Source organism: Mya arenaria, chromosome 7, assembly GCF_026914265.1.
Source record: "Mya arenaria isolate MELC-2E11 chromosome 7, ASM2691426v1".
In the NCBI taxonomy this organism is placed as follows: Eukaryota; Metazoa; Mollusca; class Bivalvia; order Myida; family Myidae; genus Mya; species Mya arenaria.
The window spans coordinates 57,390,038-57,410,070 of NC_069128.1; the positions used below are offsets into that span (position 1 = coordinate 57,390,038).

The 20,033-nt window shown below is 30.9% G+C and overlaps 1 protein-coding gene across 3 annotated transcripts in view; it reads left to right on the top strand.

Moving 5' to 3' along the window:
• The window catches only part of LOC128241442 (myosin-16-like), a 67,209-nt gene that overhangs the window by 31,683 nt on the left and 15,493 nt on the right, over positions 1-20,033 (top strand). For all 3 annotated transcript variants that reach the window (XM_052958370.1, XM_052958372.1, XM_052958371.1), the window contains exons 12-20: positions 4,680-4,811; positions 5,691-5,822; positions 6,690-6,824; positions 9,194-9,256; positions 9,538-9,633; positions 15,363-15,494; positions 16,362-16,496; positions 18,871-18,933; positions 19,214-19,309. In XM_052958370.1, the coding sequence (XP_052814330.1) occupies positions 4,680-4,811; positions 5,691-5,822; positions 6,690-6,824; positions 9,194-9,256; positions 9,538-9,633; positions 15,363-15,494; positions 16,362-16,496; positions 18,871-18,933; positions 19,214-19,309 (984 nt within the window). The remainder of the gene's footprint in view (positions 1-4,679; positions 4,812-5,690; positions 5,823-6,689; positions 6,825-9,193; positions 9,257-9,537; positions 9,634-15,362; positions 15,495-16,361; positions 16,497-18,870; positions 18,934-19,213; positions 19,310-20,033) is intronic.

Consider the following 20,033-nt stretch of genomic DNA (forward strand, 5'->3'; position numbering starts at 1 on the left):
ATAGTGGAATAATTCAAAACGACATAAATAATTATATTTTGGACAGGCATGTTAAAAAGAAACATTTTATTAAAAAGGATAGGTTCTGGGCTCAAAAGGATGATAAAATCAGAGCAAATATATATATATAGAAATCGAATGAATAGATTATGAAAATAATATAAATAGTAATATGAAATAAGTCACGTTCTTAGACGTGCTCTAGCAGTATTTCATCTGAATGTGTACATATCTTTCCTAGTTTCAATTGTTCGTTATTTTAATTCATACTGGTCACAACTCCAACTCAAATAAGTTTGGACACTGGTAACTTAATAACGATGTTTTTTTTCAATACCTTGAACGAAAATGTTCTACTTGTGAGGTGCAAACATTCAGACGAAGTGACCCCACAACATTTCAATGAAATATTATGAGCCTTACTACACATTTGATTAACTGTACCAAGTAATATATGTGTATATCTAAATGGTTGAAACTAATTTTCAAATAAAGATAAGAATAAAATAATAGCGTGATTTAAATTGGATTTGTTCATTTATGTTTTGTTATTCTATATTAACAATAAAACATTATCATAAATTGAAAAAGAGCTCTGTTGATAATGCTTATTTTAAGAAATGGCTAAATAATAGTTAGTACACCTATTTTACTATTTCAGCCTTTGATTTACAAAATTCTGTTATAATGAATATTTGTCAGTGCTTTATGGGGATTCTTCATAAATTTAATATCATAACTCAATTTGAAAAAGAAAATCTCAAAAAAAAACATAATGTATCTACATCGGTGGGGGATGGTTCTTTACTTCCATTAGTAGGGCTATTGTTGCATCAAACAATTTGTACACATGTTTCTTGAAAACAAAATGTATAGAAAATGAATATGTTAAATCACAAAAAAACAATTGGCATGCATTAAAAGCTTTCAATTTCAAAATGCATGCAATATTTTCATTTCTCAAATGGCTTTCAGGAACATTGAACATAGGGTTGATGCTGAAATCAGCAGCTGCTCTTATATAGTATCATATTCCCAACCATTCTGTAGTCAGCTGTTTCAAACACAACAAATATATAAGTGAACTGCATATTGGTAGCTTTTTGGGTCTTCTATAAAAGAACTCTTTCAATGGACCATGGACGACTGCATTATTGGAATACCTTGACTATTGACATGAGTCATAACCATCCTGATATCCTTGGCTTTCCTGAGATTCATCAAGAAATTGATGTAACCCTGGAAAATGTGTAATGCAACTCGGATAAAGGATCTTTCACCAGTGACCATATATACAATTTTATTCACCAAGTCCAGAAAATATGCTAGAAAGATCATCAAAACTATGTTCTGAAACCTCGTCCATATCTTTGTTAGATTATAGCTCAACCCCTGTCTGCGTTTGGTCTTGTTCATTGATTTGGTAACAATCTTCAGTCAAATTTTGTAAAGAACGCCTCATAATCGACCAATTTCTTAATGTCATCATAATCATCAGAGTAAAGACTCGGTTAGAGGCACTATAATTTTCTGAGTCAGCTTTGGCACTCGTTTAAAAATCAATGTAAATGATTTATAATTAAACACTGTATAGTTTGTTTCATTATCAATAAGAGCTGTCATACTCTCGTTATTATTATTATTGATAAACTTTTAAAAACGGACAGGGTGTTACAGAAAAGATTAGGAATTATATTTACTTGAAGATTGCACAAATGTCAGGTTTCAAGTGCCAAATATGTTAAGTTTGTGTGTATATCTAATCATGTAAATAGTATATGTTGTTATCACACAAAAAAATATAATACTTGACAGTTTGAAAAATTTAATTCTATGAAAGGTGACGGTTGCCAATCTTGGTTTTTATGTGAGTAGTGTTTCTAAAGACGCACATGATTCAGCCCTTTCTATTACTCTTAAGCTTAAAGAATGTCACTGTTTAATCACCGAATTACAATTTTATATCCTATTAACAAATGATACAATTTATATATGGTAAAGTGAAAAAAAACTACTGTTGTCTTTTGTAGCTAACTATAAGAAATCATTCAACTGTGAATTTTTTGTCCAATTCCCCTTGTATTGAAATTGGCACTTGTTGTTGCTATGGTAACAAGGTTTTGTTACTGTTGACATTTTTTATTATATATATATATATTTATTTTTATTATGTTATTGTGTTAAGTAATACTGTTCCAGAAAACATAGAGCAAATAAATACACTAGTTTGTATTTTTCGTTGCCAACATTTTTATTAATATTCGTAATTTTACTAAATTGTGTAACTGTCTGAAACTAATACCTGTTAATTGTAATTTTATTGAATGTTTCGATAATTTTAAAATTTCTTTGCATAAGACTTATCCACTTGGGACTTAAATTACCATAGCAACGAAAGTTTATTTGTAAAGTGACTGCCTATACTTAGGTAGTTGAGTAATTTTCTAAGAGCTGTATGTTGGACCCCTAATATAATACATAATGAATTGCATTATATTGTGATTGTCATGGTAACAATTTAAAAGCTATTTAAAATATTAACATGATTGTACTAGTATTTTGCTACCAGTTAAATAATTTGTTATCTTGTGTATGATATATAAATACAAATTATACAAAAGACATGAGAAAAAAACACGTTTTGTTGTATTACCATCTCTAAATAAATATGCCGAAATATGCTGAAAAAATATCGACCCCTGTGCTTCTTAAAATCGGCATAAAAACGAAAATGTTTCTAATGAAGTCCTCTCAAACACTTCAAATGTCATTTTGCACCTTTGTACCCCTTTTTACAGGCGTCGTCACAAATAACTACTATACGACCTTTAACTAGTTAGTGGTGTGATGTAATTAACGGTCGGCTTAATTGTGTGATTGTGTCATAAAGTAGTATCGCTAAAAAACTAAGTCGAAATAGCTCAACGTCTAGCTACAAAAAATATACACTACGTATTAATTTTACAAAGCCCAATGGTTACAATTAAGAAAGAAAACGAACATGTCATATTTGTACATTTTTTTAAATAGTTGTATAAATAGCCGGCTGTTTTGTTTGCTAGAACTAAAATGTTTACAACTGTTGACAAAAACACAGTTGGTGCTGGCGATCGTTAATTATAACGGTTTATGTTCAAATCTGCATTTAATCAAAGACATTATCCAATCGGTAAATTCCCAAGAAAAAAAAAACATTTTCAGTCATCAAACATGTTAATACCAGCTGCTTTTGTCCAAATGCATTAATTCCTATTCGTTAATCAGTATCTGGGTAACCGCCTTTGAACAGACAGGAGTCAGTTCTTCAATGAAACTTTAATGCAGTTTATGGTTACACTATCCAACTAAAACTATTTTAGAACAACCATTTTTGTACGTCATTAGTCTTAGAGGTTGAGTGTTAACCGAAAAGTGTCAAAAATGTGACGCCATGTCTAAAACTAGTTTCGAATTTTCGAATTATTCACACTTTTCAATAGCATGTTACATTTCAAATTTTAAAAATTGTTGTGCATAACAAAGAAACAGTATTTCCCGTAAAATGTTATTTGCATGACATTTGTCACATCGAGAGGTTTCTAAATTTGTAATTCCTAAAGACGGACCTTTTAAATTTACATAAGTCCTTAGTTAATTTGAGTTTGGATTTTTGTAACTTTTATCGTAAATCGTTGTGAAGTTGTTTTCTGAAGACTTTAGAAGAGAACCAGTTCATCGACGTCAATTCAATGTACAATATATGATTAGAGACCGTTAGGAAAGATAATTATTATAATTTAAAGAATGATACAATAAAAACTTCAGTGAGAATCCTTCAAGCGTGACAATCATCAATCGTCATGATGAGTTGAATATGATTAAATTGCCAAAGACCCGTGTGTTTATTTTTATTTACTTCATAAGGAAACTAGCTGAAAAGATTTTCAAAATAATTGACGCGCAGCTCTGGGCACTCGATGAGTTACTCATGAACATGTGTTGAACTCAAGCAGGCTCTTGTTCTTAAACAATATTTTTTACGCTGTTAAATGTTTTCGTTTACAATATTTTAATGGCGTGAACATTTAAAATATTAAAGATTTTTGTGCATTACTAAAGCCCAAAATTCCCAGTAAAATATTTATTTAATCATTGTGAAGATTTCTGATGACATTAGAAGAGAAAACCAGATATTAATTTAATAAGTCATAATGCTGATTATACATACATGCTGCAAAGCTGTTGATTCGGAAGCTATATTATATAAACAGTTTGGAAGAACCAGTTTCGATTGCAATGAAACTGTTCATCGACGTCAATTCAATGTACAATTTATATGATTAGAGACCGTTAGGAAAGATGATTATTATAATTTAAAGAATGATACAATAAAAACTTCAGTGAGAATCCTTCAAGCGTGACAATCATAAATCGTCATGTGAGTTAAATATGATTAAATTACCAAAGACCCTAAACTTTATTGAACAAGCGTTATCGTTTTACACTACAGATATCACGTATATTACTGTATATGTATAATGTTACACCAATCTTTAAATATATGCTTAAACGTTACACTTGTAATTGCGGTGTTGTACCTCCTATTCCTTTGTCGGCAAAGCACAAGTGAAAGATACCTGGCAACAGAAAACGACAAAATGTGATTGATTAACATACAATTGTACTTATACACATTGCAGGAATAGTCAACTTACCATTCCATTCGAGTTTACTCCTGATGTGCTAATGTACATAATACAACAGAGGCAGCTGCAATTAATCAAGTTATTTGACAAAATACGTTGCCAATATGAAGAAAAAGAAAGATCTAGGTAAACTTCGAATTTGATTGTATTACATATCCATTATATTCACTGAGTAGAGCATTAGAAAGATTTTATCGTAAGGTGTGTTTATTTTATTTACTTCATAAGGAAACTAGCTGAAATGATTTTCAAATAATTGACGCACAACTCTGGGCACTCGATTAGTTACTCATGAAAATGTGTTGAACTCAAGCAGGTTCTTTTTTCTGACACAATACTTTTTACGTAATTAAATGTTTTCGTTTACAATATTTCAATGGCGTGTAACATTTCAAATATTAAAGATTTTTGTGCATTAAAAAGGCCAGATATTCCCAGTAAAATATTTTCTTAAAGTCATTGTAAAGATTTCTGATGACTTTAGAAGAGAACCAGATATTAATTTAATAAGTCATAATGCTGATTATACATACATGCTGCAAAGCTGTTGATTCGGAAGCTATATTATATAAACAGTTTGGAAGAACCAGTTTCGATTGCAATGAAACTGTTCATCGACGTCAATTCAATGTACAATTTATATGATTAGAGACCGTTAGGAAAGATGATTATTATAATTTAAAGAATGATACAATAAAAACTTCAGTGAGAATCCTTCAAGCGTGACAATCATAAATCGTCATGTGAGTTAAATATGATTAAATTACCAAAGACCCTAAACTTTATTGAACAAGCGTTATCGTTTTACACTACAGATATCACGTATATTACTGTATATGTATAATGTTACACCAATCTTTAAATATATGCTTAAACGTTACACTTGTAATTGCGGTGTTGTACCTCCTATTCCTTTGTCGGCAAAGCACAAGTGAAAGATACCTGGCAACAGAAAACGACAAAATGTGATTGATTAACATACAATTGTACTTATACACATTGCAGGAATAGTCAACTTACCATTCCATTCGAGTTTACTCCTGATGTGCTAATGTACATAATACAACAGAGGCAGCTGCAATTAATCAAGTTATTTGACAAAATACGTTGCCAATATGAAGAAAAAGAAAGATCTAGGTAAACTTCGAATTTGATTGTATTACATATCCATTATATTCACTGAGTAGAGCATTAGAAAGATTTTATCGTAAGGTGTGTTTATTTTATTTACTTCATAAGGAAACTAGCTGAAATGATTTTCAAATAATTGACGCACAACTCTGGGCACTCGATTAGTTACTCATGAAAATGTGTTGAACTCAAGCAGGTTCTTTTTTCTGACACAATACTTTTTACGTAATTAAATGTTTTCGTTTACAATATTTCAATGGCGTGTAACATTTCAAATATTTAAGATTTTTGTGCATAACCAAGGCCAGATATTCCCAGTAAAATATTTTCTTAAAGTCATTGTAAAGATTTCTGATGACTTTAGAAGAGAACCAGATATTAATTTAATAAGTCATAATGCTGATTATACATACATGCTGCAAAGCTGTTGAAGCGGAAGTTAAATTATATCAACAGTTTGGATTTCAATGAAACTGTTCATCAACGTCAATTCAATGTACAATTTATATGATTAGAGACCGTTAGGAAAGATGATTATTATAATTAAAAGATTGATGCAATAAAAACTTCGATGAAAATCCTTAATTCGTAACAATCAACAATCGTCATGTTGAGATGAATATGATTAAATTGCCAAAAGACACTACACTTTAGTGTACAAGTAATCATTCTACACTACATATATCACGTACATTACTGTATATGTATAATGTAAGACCAATCTTTAAATATATGCTTAAACGTTACACTTGTAATTGCGGTGTTGTTCGCAACCAATGCCTTTGACGAAAAAGCACAAGTGCAAGATACCAGACAATAGTGAGCGACGAAATGTGATTGATTTACATACATTTGTACTTATACACATTGCAGGAATAGTCAACCTACTCATATCACTCGAGTTTACTCCCGATGTGTATTCGATGTGTATTCGGACATAACAGATGACGAGCAGCAGATACAACAAGACGTAGCAAATTATACAGCATACTCCAATGTGAACGTTTGGTTGGATTTATTGTTTTTTCATTGTCCAAACAATACAATATATTTAATATGAAATGTAACATGAATTAAGTTAATAACTTGATTTATGATAGTCAAATCCATGCAAAATCTCTACATTTGTCATTATATGATAAAACATGAAAGTTTTTAATGCATACGGTCTCGCTTTTAGACCAACTACTTGAAATTTATTGTGACTTAACATACGATTCAATTCTTACCTACTTTGCTAGTTAAATAGAAGTTACCATGAAATGTATTTAAACGAATTCGTGTACAACGTTATGTAAATGCATACGAATTCTGCCAGGCAAGAAGAAATACCTGGTCAAAATTAAGAAATAAAAAGAGCTAGGTTAACTCCGAATTCGATTATGTTATATACCCATTATATTCACCGAGTAGAGCACTAGAAACGATATTCTTCGTAAGGTGTGTTTAATTAACGTCATAAGGAATCTAGTTACAGAGGTTTTAAAATTAATCCCCCCCCCCCATTTAAGTTTCTCATGAAAATGTGATGATCTCAAGCAGGCTTCTTTTTTATTTTTTATTTTTATTTTTTTCATTTTGGTTTTACTTTGTTTAATGTTTTCGTTTACAATTGTTCAATGGCCTGTTATACAGTTCAACACAGCTATTTCGAACACCGTTTATTCAAAAGTACCGCTATGTCGAAGTTAAATGTCGTTTCCGGTTTTATTCCTTGTCTGTTTAATAAATTCTTAATATATAATCCGAAATCGCTATTTCAAAAAAGTCGCTATTTCGAAGTAAAGACGCCCCGATCTGGTATTTCAACTTATCAATCCTTATTTCGGATTCGATAATCTCATAGCCTTTCACACCATACTGCGAAAGCACTCGTCTATATCATCAGATTCGATCGTCGCATTGTTCACTCGACCCGCTATCGAACAATCCGGAGATGTCCCGGTAAGTAATTCGGGAGGATATCTGGATCGATTATAACAGGGAAAGGTGTTAAACGCCACATATTTCGAAAAGCTACCAGGAGAAGTATGACGCAATAAAAATCGCCGGAGCATATGGCATATCGATGAGCATACCTTTTTGATTTTCGATATGTTCCGAATGCATATATGTGCTGTCATTTTGTTTTATATGTTCAATATTGTTTTGATATAGAATTATAAGAACGAATTACTTGTCATTTATTAACAACAATAAATTAACAATCATGTATACGAAATATTGCTCAACGCGAATGTATTGTAGTGTTCACGTATAACCGACATTGCTATCTTCACGAATTAATATTTCACTCCATCTATTCGCGAACGCTGTCATTTTCTGAAAATTTTAATCCGAAAAATCGCTATTTCTAAATAATGTTTTGGGTCCCCACGATATCGGAAAAAACGGTGTTAAACTGTATTTCAAATATTAAAGGTTATTGTGCTTTACTTAGACCAACTATTCCCTGGAAAATGTTAATTGCATTACATATGTCACATCAGAGATAAATGAGTTATTATCATAGTGCTTATGCTACATACAGGTCGTAAATGTATTGATTCGAAAGCTCAACTATATCAAAAGTAGGAAAGCGGGTGAAAAAGAAATGATTTTCTCCAACCTCAGATAAGTAGATCCAATAATTTTACCATGCTAGAGATTCTTCTCTTGTCCACGGGCGAAGATAAAATGCCCGTATGGAACTCCTTTTTAATGGTCACCACATTGTAATTACTCTGTAAACCTCGTTTCTGCAAAACACCCTACGCTCGGCTCGGAATGAACCTATCTTACACTCTCGGCTATGGAAGATACTTATAATCTAAGGAAATTCAAAGTACAATTGATACAATTAAAGTCATTCTGATTTCGCAGGTATTTTTTCAGTAAATTCTGAATACGTGTTTTAATCTGAAATTATTAGTAACAGCTTTCTTATACGTATGCATGTGTCGTATAGGAATCAAAACAAACCTGAAGAGAACAATTGAAGAACTCGAGAATGAATGTGTTGAACTCAAATATGTCTCTTACAAAACAGTTTTTACTTAGTATAATGTAGATTTTTTAATTAATATATGTGGTAATCAGTTTTATTAATCTTTTTTACAGAGTTTTAATCATTCATATGTACATATATTCTAACAATTAGATCCTATATTGCAAGTATACAACGTACAAACGCTTTAATATCATTGAAATAAACATATCTCGTTATAAAATGAATGCGCTTGATTTTCAAATAAGGAACAAGCAAGCTGAGAACCCTCTCAATGGATTTAAATTTAAATTACATGATATCCACTCAAACAATTCGTAAAATCTGAACTAGTGTTTGAATGCGACATAATTAATAACAACAAACTAATAGTAATGCATGTTTTGTTTAGGGATTTGGTAGCAAACCATAGGAAGAGAATCGTGGAATTAGAGAGAGAATGTGCAGAACTCAGGTATAGCTCTTTTTAGGAACTGTGTGTTTTTTAATTATTTTTTTACGTTTTTTTTTACGTAATGTGCTTATGTTTCAGTCATATACAAAATACATTTTAAAGGACAATGAGAACCTGTATTGAAAGTCTAGAACATGAAGTCGACTTAATAACATTAAATGAAAAACAGCTTTTGTTGCCCTCAATGCGATCAATTTTCAAACCAGGAACAAAAACACTGACTTACCCTCTTAGGAGATGATTTTAATTTAGAAAATCAATGATATAATTTTCATTTTCAGAGAAAGTGGCGCTAGATGGAGTGAAGCTTTAGCAGAAAAAGTAAAAAAATTGATGGAAACACGAATGCAGTTGAAATATATGGAAGCATTAATTGAGTGAGTATACCTAGCAATATCATTATCTTATCTAAACATGAAAGCTTCAGAATTGATGGTATTTTGTCCTCCTTTTGATTGATTCGAAAGCACAACAGTTACAATTGTTCTTTATTATTTCTTCAACTTGTTACATTTTTAAGCGTTTGTCTACCTATTTAGTAATGTATTTGTCACAGTGCAGTTTAACTTATTTTGAGACCCGCTTAAAATCAGGTCCTCCGAATGAATTGATCTCGCGATGACGACCACATTACTTACTACATCACATAATTACATAAAATGACATCGATTTTTCTTAACAATTAACTATTATGACCCATGCGAAAAAGAAGCGAAAAGATAAATGAAAAGGGTTTTTTTAGTCGTAATAGTTGACGAATGTTGTCTTAAAAGAAAAGTAACTTACGCGATCTAGTTGAAATTTAGTTCGTTAAGAATTTTTGCACTTTACATACGAGTGATTAACACTTTTATGTGATTGCACAATTGTGATTTCCTGATAATGGTGAACATAAACACATTTCATATGATTGCGGTTATTACGGTTTCCAAATAATAATGGAAGAAATTGCGCAATTGTAGTTTCTAAGCAAAAACTTGCTTAAACAAACAGTTAAGCATGATTCAAGGTTTAATTTATTATGTGTTAATATGTGAATTAGGTGCTTTTCTTTAAATATTTCCTTTTTTTAATTTCAAAGATTTATATAATGAAAATTACAAATTATGGCACTAATTGAAAAACATATTTTGGCAGCAAGAATGACACACTATGGATTAATAATTTTGAGTAACGGAAACAGTGGTTCTAGGGAGATTATCACATTTCTTCATATGAAATATAAACCATTGATTTATTATGATACAATCTATTTGTTTGCCAATAATATGGAGGAGTCAATATATCAACACTTAAGTTAAGAAAAATTGGACAAAGTCGCAGAACAATTTAACTTTATTTGGAAGACATATTACACACTGCAAGCAATGATTTGTTACGTGTAACGAAAATGGATTATGAGCAACAAATATCAAACATATTTTACTATAGTGGAATAATTCAAAACGACATAAATAATTATATTTTGGACAGGCATGTTAAAAAGAAACATTTTATTAAAAAGGATAGGTTCTGGGCTCAAAAGGATGATAAAATCAGAGCAAATATATATATATAGAAATCGAATGAATAGATTATGAAAATAATATAAATAGTAATATGAAATAAGTCACGTTCTTAGACGTGCTCTAGCAGTATTTCATCTGAATGTGTACATATCTTTCCTAGTTTCAATTGTTCGTTATTTTAATTCATACTGGTCACAACTCCAACTCAAATAAGTTTGGACACTGGTAACTTAATAACGATGTTTTTTTTCAATACCTTGAACGAAAATGTTCTACTTGTGAGGTGCAAACATTCAGACGAAGTGACCCCACAACATTTCAATGAAATATTATGAGCCTTACTACACATTTGATTAACTGTACCAAGTAATATATGTGTATATCTAAATGGTTGAAACTAATTTTCAAATAAAGATAAGAATAAAATAATAGCGTGATTTAAATTGGATTTGTTCATTTATGTTTTGTTATTCTATATTAACAATAAAACATTATCATAAATTGAAAAAGAGCTCTGTTGATAATGCTTATTTTAAGAAATGGCTAAATAATAGTTAGTACACCTATTTTACTATTTCAGCCTTTGATTTACAAAATTCTGTTATAATGAATATTTGTCAGTGCTTTATGGGGATTCTTCATAAATTTAATATCATAACTCAATTTGAAAAAGAAAATCTCAAAAAAAACCATAATGTATCTACATCGGTGGGGGATGGTTCTTTACTTCCATTAGTAGGGCTATTGTTGCATCAAACAATTTGTACACATGTTTCTTGAAAACAAAATGTATAGAAAATGAATATGTTAAATCACAAAAAAACAATTGGCATGCATTAAAAGCTTTCAATTTCAAAATGCATGCAATATTTTCATTTCTCAAATGGCTTTCAGGAACATTGAACATAGGGTTGATGCTGAAATCAGCAGCTGCTCTTATATAGTATCATATTCCCAACCATTCTGTAGTCAGCTGTTTCAAACACAACAAATATATAAGTGAACTGCATATTGGTAGCTTTTTGGGTCTTCTATAAAAGAACTCTTTCAATGGACCATGGACGACTGCATTATTGGAATACCTTGACTATTGACATGAGTCATAACCATCCTGATATCCTTGGCTTTCCTGAAATTCATCAAGAAATTGATGTAACCCTGGAAAATGTGTAATGCAACTCGGATAAAGGAACTTTCACCAGTGACCATATATACAATTTTATTCACCAAGTCCAGAAAATATGCTAGAAAGATCATCAAAACTATGTTCTGAAACCTCGTCCATATCTTTGTTAGATTATAGCTCAACCCCTGTCTGCGTTTGGTCTTGTTCATTGATTTGGTAACAATCTTCAGTCAAATTTTGTAAAGAACGCCTCATAATCGACCAATTTCTTAATGTCATCATAATCATCAGAGTAAAGACTCGGTTAGAGGCACTATAATTTTCTGAGTCAGCTTTGGCACTCGTTTAAAAATCAATGTAAATGATTTATAATTAAACACTGTATAGTTTGTTTCATTATCAATAAGAGCTGTCATACTCTCGTTATTATTATTATTGATAAACTTTTAAAAACGGACAGGGTGTTACAGAAAAGATTAGGAATTATATTTACTTGAAGATTGCACAAATGTCAGGTTTCAAGTGCCAAATATGTTAAGTTTGTGTGTATATCTAATCATGTAAATAGTATATGTTGTTATCACACAAAAAAATATAATACTTGACAGTTTGAAAAATTTAATTCTATGAAAGGTGACGGTTGCCAATCTTGGTTTTTATGTGAGTAGTGTTTCTAAAGACGCACATGATTCAGCCCTTTCTATTACTCTTAAGCTTAAAGAATGTCACTGTTTAATCACCGAATTACAATTTTATATCCTATTAACAAATGATACAATTTATATATGGTAAAGTGAAAAAAAACTACTGTTGTCTTTTGTAGCTAACTATAAGAAATCATTCAACTGTGAATTTTTTGTCCAATTCCCCTTGTATTGAAATTGGCACTTGTTGTTGCTATGGTAACAAGGTTTTGTTACTGTTGACATTTTTTATTATATATATATATATTTATTTTTATTATGTTATTGTGTTAAGTAATACTGTTCCAGAAAACATAGAGCAAATAAATACACTAGTTTGTATTTTTCGTTGCCAACATTTTTATTAATATTCGTAATTTTACTAAATTGTGTAACTGTCTGAAACTAATACCTGTTAATTGTAATTTTATTGAATGTTTCGATAATTTTAAAATTTCTTTGCATAAGACTTATCCACTTGGGACTTAAATTACCATAGCAACGAAAGTTTATTTGTAAAGTGACTGCCTATACTTAGGTAGTTGAGTAATTTTCTAAGAGCTGTATGTTGGACCCCTAATATAATACATAATGAATTGCATTATATTGTGATTGTCATGGTAACAATTTAAAAGCTATTTAAAATATTAACATGATTGTACTAGTATTTTGCTACCAGTTAAATAATTTGTTATCTTGTGTATGATATATAAATACAAATTATACAAAAGACATGAGAAAAAAACACGTTTTGTTGTATTACCATCTCTAAATAAATATGCCGAAATATGCTGAAAAAATATCGACCCCTGTGCTTCTTAAAATCGGCATAAAAACGAAAATGTTTCTAATGAAGTCCTCTCAAACACTTCAAATGTCATTTTGCACCTTTGTACCCCTTTTTACAGGCGTCGTCACAAATAACTACTATACGACCTTTAACTAGTTAGTGGTGTGATGTAATTAACTGTCGGCTTAATTGTGTGATTGTGTCATAAAGTAGTATCGCTAAAAAACTAAGTCGAAATAGCTCAACGTCTAGCTACAAAAAATATACACTACGTATTAATTTTACAAAGCCCAATGGTTACAATTAAGAAAGAAAACGAACATGTCATATTTGTACATTTTTTTAAATAGTTGTATAAATAGCCGGCTGTTTTGTTTGCTAGAACTAAAATGTTTACAACTGTTGACAAAAACACAGTTGGTGCTGGCGATCGTTAATTATAACGGTTTATGTTCAAATCTGCATTTAATCAAAGACATTATCCAATCGGTAAATTCCCAAGAAAAAAAAAACATTTTCAGTCATCAAACATGTTAATACCAGCTGCTTTTGTCCAAATGCATTAATTCCTATTCGTTAATCAGTATCTGGGTAACCGCCTTTGAACAGACAGGAGTCAGTTCTTCAATGAAACTTTAATGCAGTTTATGGTTACACTATCCAACTAAAACTATTTTAGAACAACCATTTTTGTACGTCATTAGTCTTAGAGGTTGAGTGTTAACCGAAAAGTGTCAAAAATGTGACGCCATGTCTAAAACTAGTTTCGAATTTTCGAATTATTCACACTTTTCAATAGCATGTTACATTTCAAATTTTAAAAATTGTTGTGCATAACAAAGAAACAGTATTTCCCGTAAAATGTTATTTGCATGACATTTGTCACATCGAGAGGTTTCTATATTTGTAATTCCTAAAGACGGACCTTTTAAATTTACATAAGTCCTTAGTTAATTTGAGTTTGGATTTTTGTAACTTTTATCGTAAATCGTTGTGAAGTTGTTTTCTGAAGACTTTAGAAGAGAACCAGTTCATCGACGTCAATTCAATGTACAATATATGATTAGAGACCGTTAGGAAAGATAATTATTATAATTTAAAGAATGATACAATAAAAACTTCAGTGAGAATCCTTCAAGCGTGACAATCATCAATCGTCATGATGAGTTGAATATGATTAAATTGCCAAAGACCCGTGTGTTTATTTTTATTTACTTCATAAGGAAACTAGCTGAAAAGATTTTCAAAATAATTGACGCGCAGCTCTGGGCACTCGATGAGTTACTCATGAACATGTGTTGAACTCAAGCAGGCTCTTGTTCTTAAACAATATTTTTTACGCTGTTAAATGTTTTCGTTTACAATATTTTAATGGCGTGAACATTTAAAATATTAAAGATTTTTGTGCATTACTAAAGCCCAAAATTCCCAGTAAAATATTTATTTAATCATTGTGAAGATTTCTGATGACATTAGAAGAGAAAACCAGATATTAATTTAATAAGTCATAATGCTGATTATACATACATGCTGCAAAGCTGTTGATTCGGAAGCTATATTATATAAACAGTTTGGAAGAACCAGTTTCGATTGCAATGAAACTGTTCATCGACGTCAATTCAATGTACAATTTATATGATTAGAGACCGTTAGGAAAGATGATTATTATAATTTAAAGAATGATACAATAAAAACTTCAGTGAGAATCCTTCAAGCGTGACAATCATAAATCGTCATGTGAGTTAAATATGATTAAATTACCAAAGACCCTAAACTTTATTGAACAAGCGTTATCGTTTTACACTACAGATATCACGTATATTACTGTATATGTATAATGTTACACCAATCTTTAAATATATGCTTAAACGTTACACTTGTAATTGCGGTGTTGTACCTCCTATTCCTTTGTCGGCAAAGCACAAGTGAAAGATACCTGGCAACAGAAAACGACAAAATGTGATTGATTAACATACAATTGTACTTATACACATTGCAGGAATAGTCAACTTACCGTTCCATTCGAGTTTACTCCTGATGTGCTAATGTACATAATACAACAGAGGCAGCTGCAATTAATCAAGTTATTTGACAAAATACGTTGCCAATATGAAGAAAAAGAAAGATCTAGGTAAACTTCGAATTTGATTGTATTACATATCCATTATATTCACTGAGTAGAGCATTAGAAAGATTTTATCGTAAGGTGTGTTTATTTTATTTACTTCATAAGGAAACTAGCTGAAATGATTTTCAAATAATTGACGCACAACTCTGGGCACTCGATTAGTTACTCATGAAAATGTGTTGAACTCAAGCAGGTTCTTTTTTCTGACACAATACTTTTTACGTAATTAAATGTTTTCGTTTACAATATTTCAATGGCGTGTAACATTTCAAATATTTAAGATTTTTGTGCATAACCAAGGCCAGATATTCCCAGTAAAATATTTTCTTAAAGTCATTGTAAAGATTTCTGATGACTTTAGAAGAGAACCAGATATTAATTTAATAAGTCATAATGCTGATTATACATACATGCTGCAAAGCTGTTGAAGCGGAAGTTAAATTATATCAACAGTTTGGATTTCAATGAAACTGTTCATCGACGTCAATTCAATGTACAATTTATATGATTAGAGACCGTTAGGAAAGATGATTATTATAATTAAAAGATTGATGCAATAAAAACTTCGATGAAAATCCTTAATTCGTAACAATCAACAATCGTCATGTTGAGATGAATATGATTAAATTGCCAAAAGACACTACACTTTAGTGTACAAGTAATCATTCTACACTACATATATCACGTACATTACTGTATATGTATAATGTAAGACCAATCTTTAAATATATGCTTAAACGTTACACTTGTAATTGCGGTGTTGTTCGCAACCAATGCCTTTGACGAAAAAGCACAAGTGCAAGATACCAGACAATAGTGAGCGACGAAATGTGATTGATTTACATACATTTGTACTTATACACATTGCAGGAATAGTCAACCTACTCATATCACTCGAGTTTACTCCCGATGTGTATTCGATGTGTATTCGGACATAACAGATGACGAGCAGCAGATACAACAAGACGTAGCAAATTATACAGCATACTCCAATGTGAACGTTTGGTTGGATTTATTGTTTTTTCATTGTCCAAACAATACAATATATTTAATATGAAATGTAACATGAATTAAGTTAATAACTTGATTTATGATAGTCAAATCCATGCAAAATCTCTACATTTGTCATTATATGATAAAACATGAAAGTTTTTAATGCATACGGTCTCGCTTTTAGACCAACTACTTGAAATTTATTGTGACTTAACATACGATTCAATTCTTACCTACTTTGCTAGTTAAATAGAAGTTACCATGAAATGTATTTAAACGAATTCGTGTACAACGTTATGTAAATGCTTACGAATTCTGCCAGGCAAGAAGAAATACCTGGTCAAAATTAAGAAATAAAAAGAGCTAGGTTAACTCCGAATTCGATTATGTTATATACCCATTATATTCACCGAGTAGAGCACTAGAAACGATATTCTTCGTAAGGTGTGTTTAATTAACGTCATAAGGAATCTAGTTACAGAGGTTTTAAAATTAATCCCCCCCCCCCATTTAAGTTTCTCATGAAAATGTGATGATCTCAAGCAGGCTTCTTTTTTATTTTTTATTTTTATTTTTTTCATTTTGGTTTTACTTTGTTTAATGTTTTCGTTTACAATTGTTCAATGGCCTGTTATACAGTTCAACACAGCTATTTCGAACACCGTTTATTCAAAAGTACCGCTATGTCGAAGTTAAATGTCGTTTCCGGTTTTATTCCTTGTCTGTTTAATAAATTCTTAATATATAATCCGAAATCGCTATTTCAAAAAAGTCGCTATTTCGAAGTAAAGACGCCCCGATCTGGTATTTCACACCAACTTATCAATCCTTATTTCGGATTCGATAATCTCATAGCCTTTCACACCATACTGCGAAAGCACTCGTCTATATCATCAGATTCGATCGTCGCATTGTTCACTCGACCCGCTATCGAACAATCCGGAGATGTCCCGGTAAGTAATTCGGGAGGATATCTGGATCGATTATAACAGGGAAAGGTGTTAAACGCCACATATTTCGAAAAGCTACCAGGAGAAGTATGACGCAATAAAAATCGCCGGAGCATATGGCATATCGATGAGCATACCTTTTTGATTTTCGATATGTTCCGAATGCATATATGTGCTGTCATTTTGTTTTATATGTTTAATATTGTTTTGATATAGAATTATAATAACGAATTACTTGTCATTTATTAACAACAATAAATTAACAATCATGTATACGAAATATTGCTCAACGCGAATGTATTGTAGTGTTCACGTATAACCGACATTGCTATCTTCACGAATTAATATTTCACTCCATCTATTCGCGAACGCTGTCATTTTCTGAAAATTTTAATCCGAAAAATCGCTATTTCTAAATAATGTTTTGGGTCCCCACGATATCGGAAAAAACGGTGTTAAACTGTATTTCAAATATTAAAGGTTATTGTGCTTTACTTAGACCAACTATTCCCTGGAAAATGTTAATTGCATTACATATGTCACATCAGAGATAAATGAGTTATTATCATAGTGCTTATGCTACATACAGGTCGTAAATGTATTGATTCGAAAGCTCAACTATATCAAAAGTAGGAAAGCGGGTGAAAAAGAAATGATTTTCTCCAACCTCAGATAAGTAGATCCAATAATTTTACCATGCTAGAGATTCTTCTCTTGTCCACGGGCGAAGATAAAATGCCCGTATGGAACTCCTTTTTAATGGTCACCACATTGTAATTACTCTGTAAACCTCGTTTCTGCAAAACACCCTACGCTCGGCTCGGAATGAACCTATCTTACACTCTCGGCTATGGAAGATACTTATAATCTAAGGAAATTCAAAGTACAATTGATACAATTAAAGTCATTCTGATTTCGCAGGTATTTTTTCAGTAAATTCTGAATACGTGTTTTAATCTGAAATTATTAGTAACAGCTTTCTTATACGAATGCATGTGTCGTATAGGAATCAAAACAAACCTGAAGAGAACAATTGAAGAACTCGAGAATGAATGTGTTGAACTCAAATATGTCTCTTACAAAACAGTTTTTACTTAGTATAATGTAGATTTTTTAATTAATATATGTGGTAATCAGTTTTATTAATCTTTTTTACAGAGTTTTAATCATTCATATGTACATATATTCTAACAATTAGATCCTATATTGCAAGTATACAACGTACACACGCTTTAATATCATTGAAATAAACATATCTCGTTATAAAATGAATGCGCTTGATTTTCAAATAAGGAACAAGCAAGCTGAGAACCCTCTCAATGGATTTAAATTTAAATTACATGATATCCACTCAAACAATTCGTAAAATCTGAACTAGTGTTTGAATGCGACATAATTAATAACAACAAAATAATAGTAATGCATGTTTTGTTTAGGGATTTGGTAGCAAACCATAGGAAGAGAATCGTGGAATTAGAGAGAGAATGTGCAGAACTCAGGTATAGCTCTTTTTAGGAACTGTGTGTTTTTTAATTATTTTTTTACGTTTTTTTTACGTAATGTGCTTATGTTTCAGTCATATACAAAATACATTTTAAAGGACAATGAGAACCTGTATTGAAAGTCTAGAACATGAAGTCGACTTAATAACATTAAATGAAAAACAGCTTTTGTTGCCCTCAATGCGATCAATTTTCAAACCAGGAACAAAAACACTGACTTACCCTCTTAGGAGATGATTTTAATTTAGAAAATCAATGATATAATTTTCATTTTCAGAGAAAGTGGCGCTAGATGGAGTGAAGCTTTAGCAGAAAAAGTAAAAAAATTGATGGAAACACGAATGCAGTTGAAATATATGGAAGCATTAATTGAGTGAGTATACCTAGCAATATCATTATCTTATCTAAACATGAAAGCTTCAGAATTGATGGTATTTTGTCCTCCTTTTGATTGATTCGAAAGCACAACAGTTACAATTGTTCTTTATTATTTCTTCAACTTGTTACATTTTTAAGCGTTTGTCTACCTATTTAGTAATGTATTTGTCACAGTGCAGTTTAACTTATTTTGAGACCCGCTTAAAATCAGGTCCTCCGAATGAATTGATCTCGCGATGACGACCACATTACTTACTACATCACATAATTACATAAAATGACATCGATTTTTCTTAACAATTAACTATTATGACCCATGCGAAAAAGAAGCGAAAAGATAAATGAAAAGGGTTTTTTTAGTCGTAATAGTTGACGAATGTTGTCTTAAAAGAAAAGTAACTTACGCGATCTAGTTGAAATTTAGTTCGTTAAGAATTTTTGCACTTTACATACGAGTGATTAACACTTTTATGTGATTGCACAATTGTGATTTCCTGATAATGGTGAACATAAACACATTTCATATGATTGCGGTTATTACGGTTTCCAAATAATAATGGAAGAAATTGCGCAATTGTAGTTTCTAAGCAAAAACTTGCTTAAACAAACAGTTAAGCATGATTCAAGGTTTAATTTATTATGTGTTAATATGTGAATTAGGTGCTTTTCTTTTAAATATTTCCTTTTTTTAATTTCAAAGATTTATATAATGAAAATTA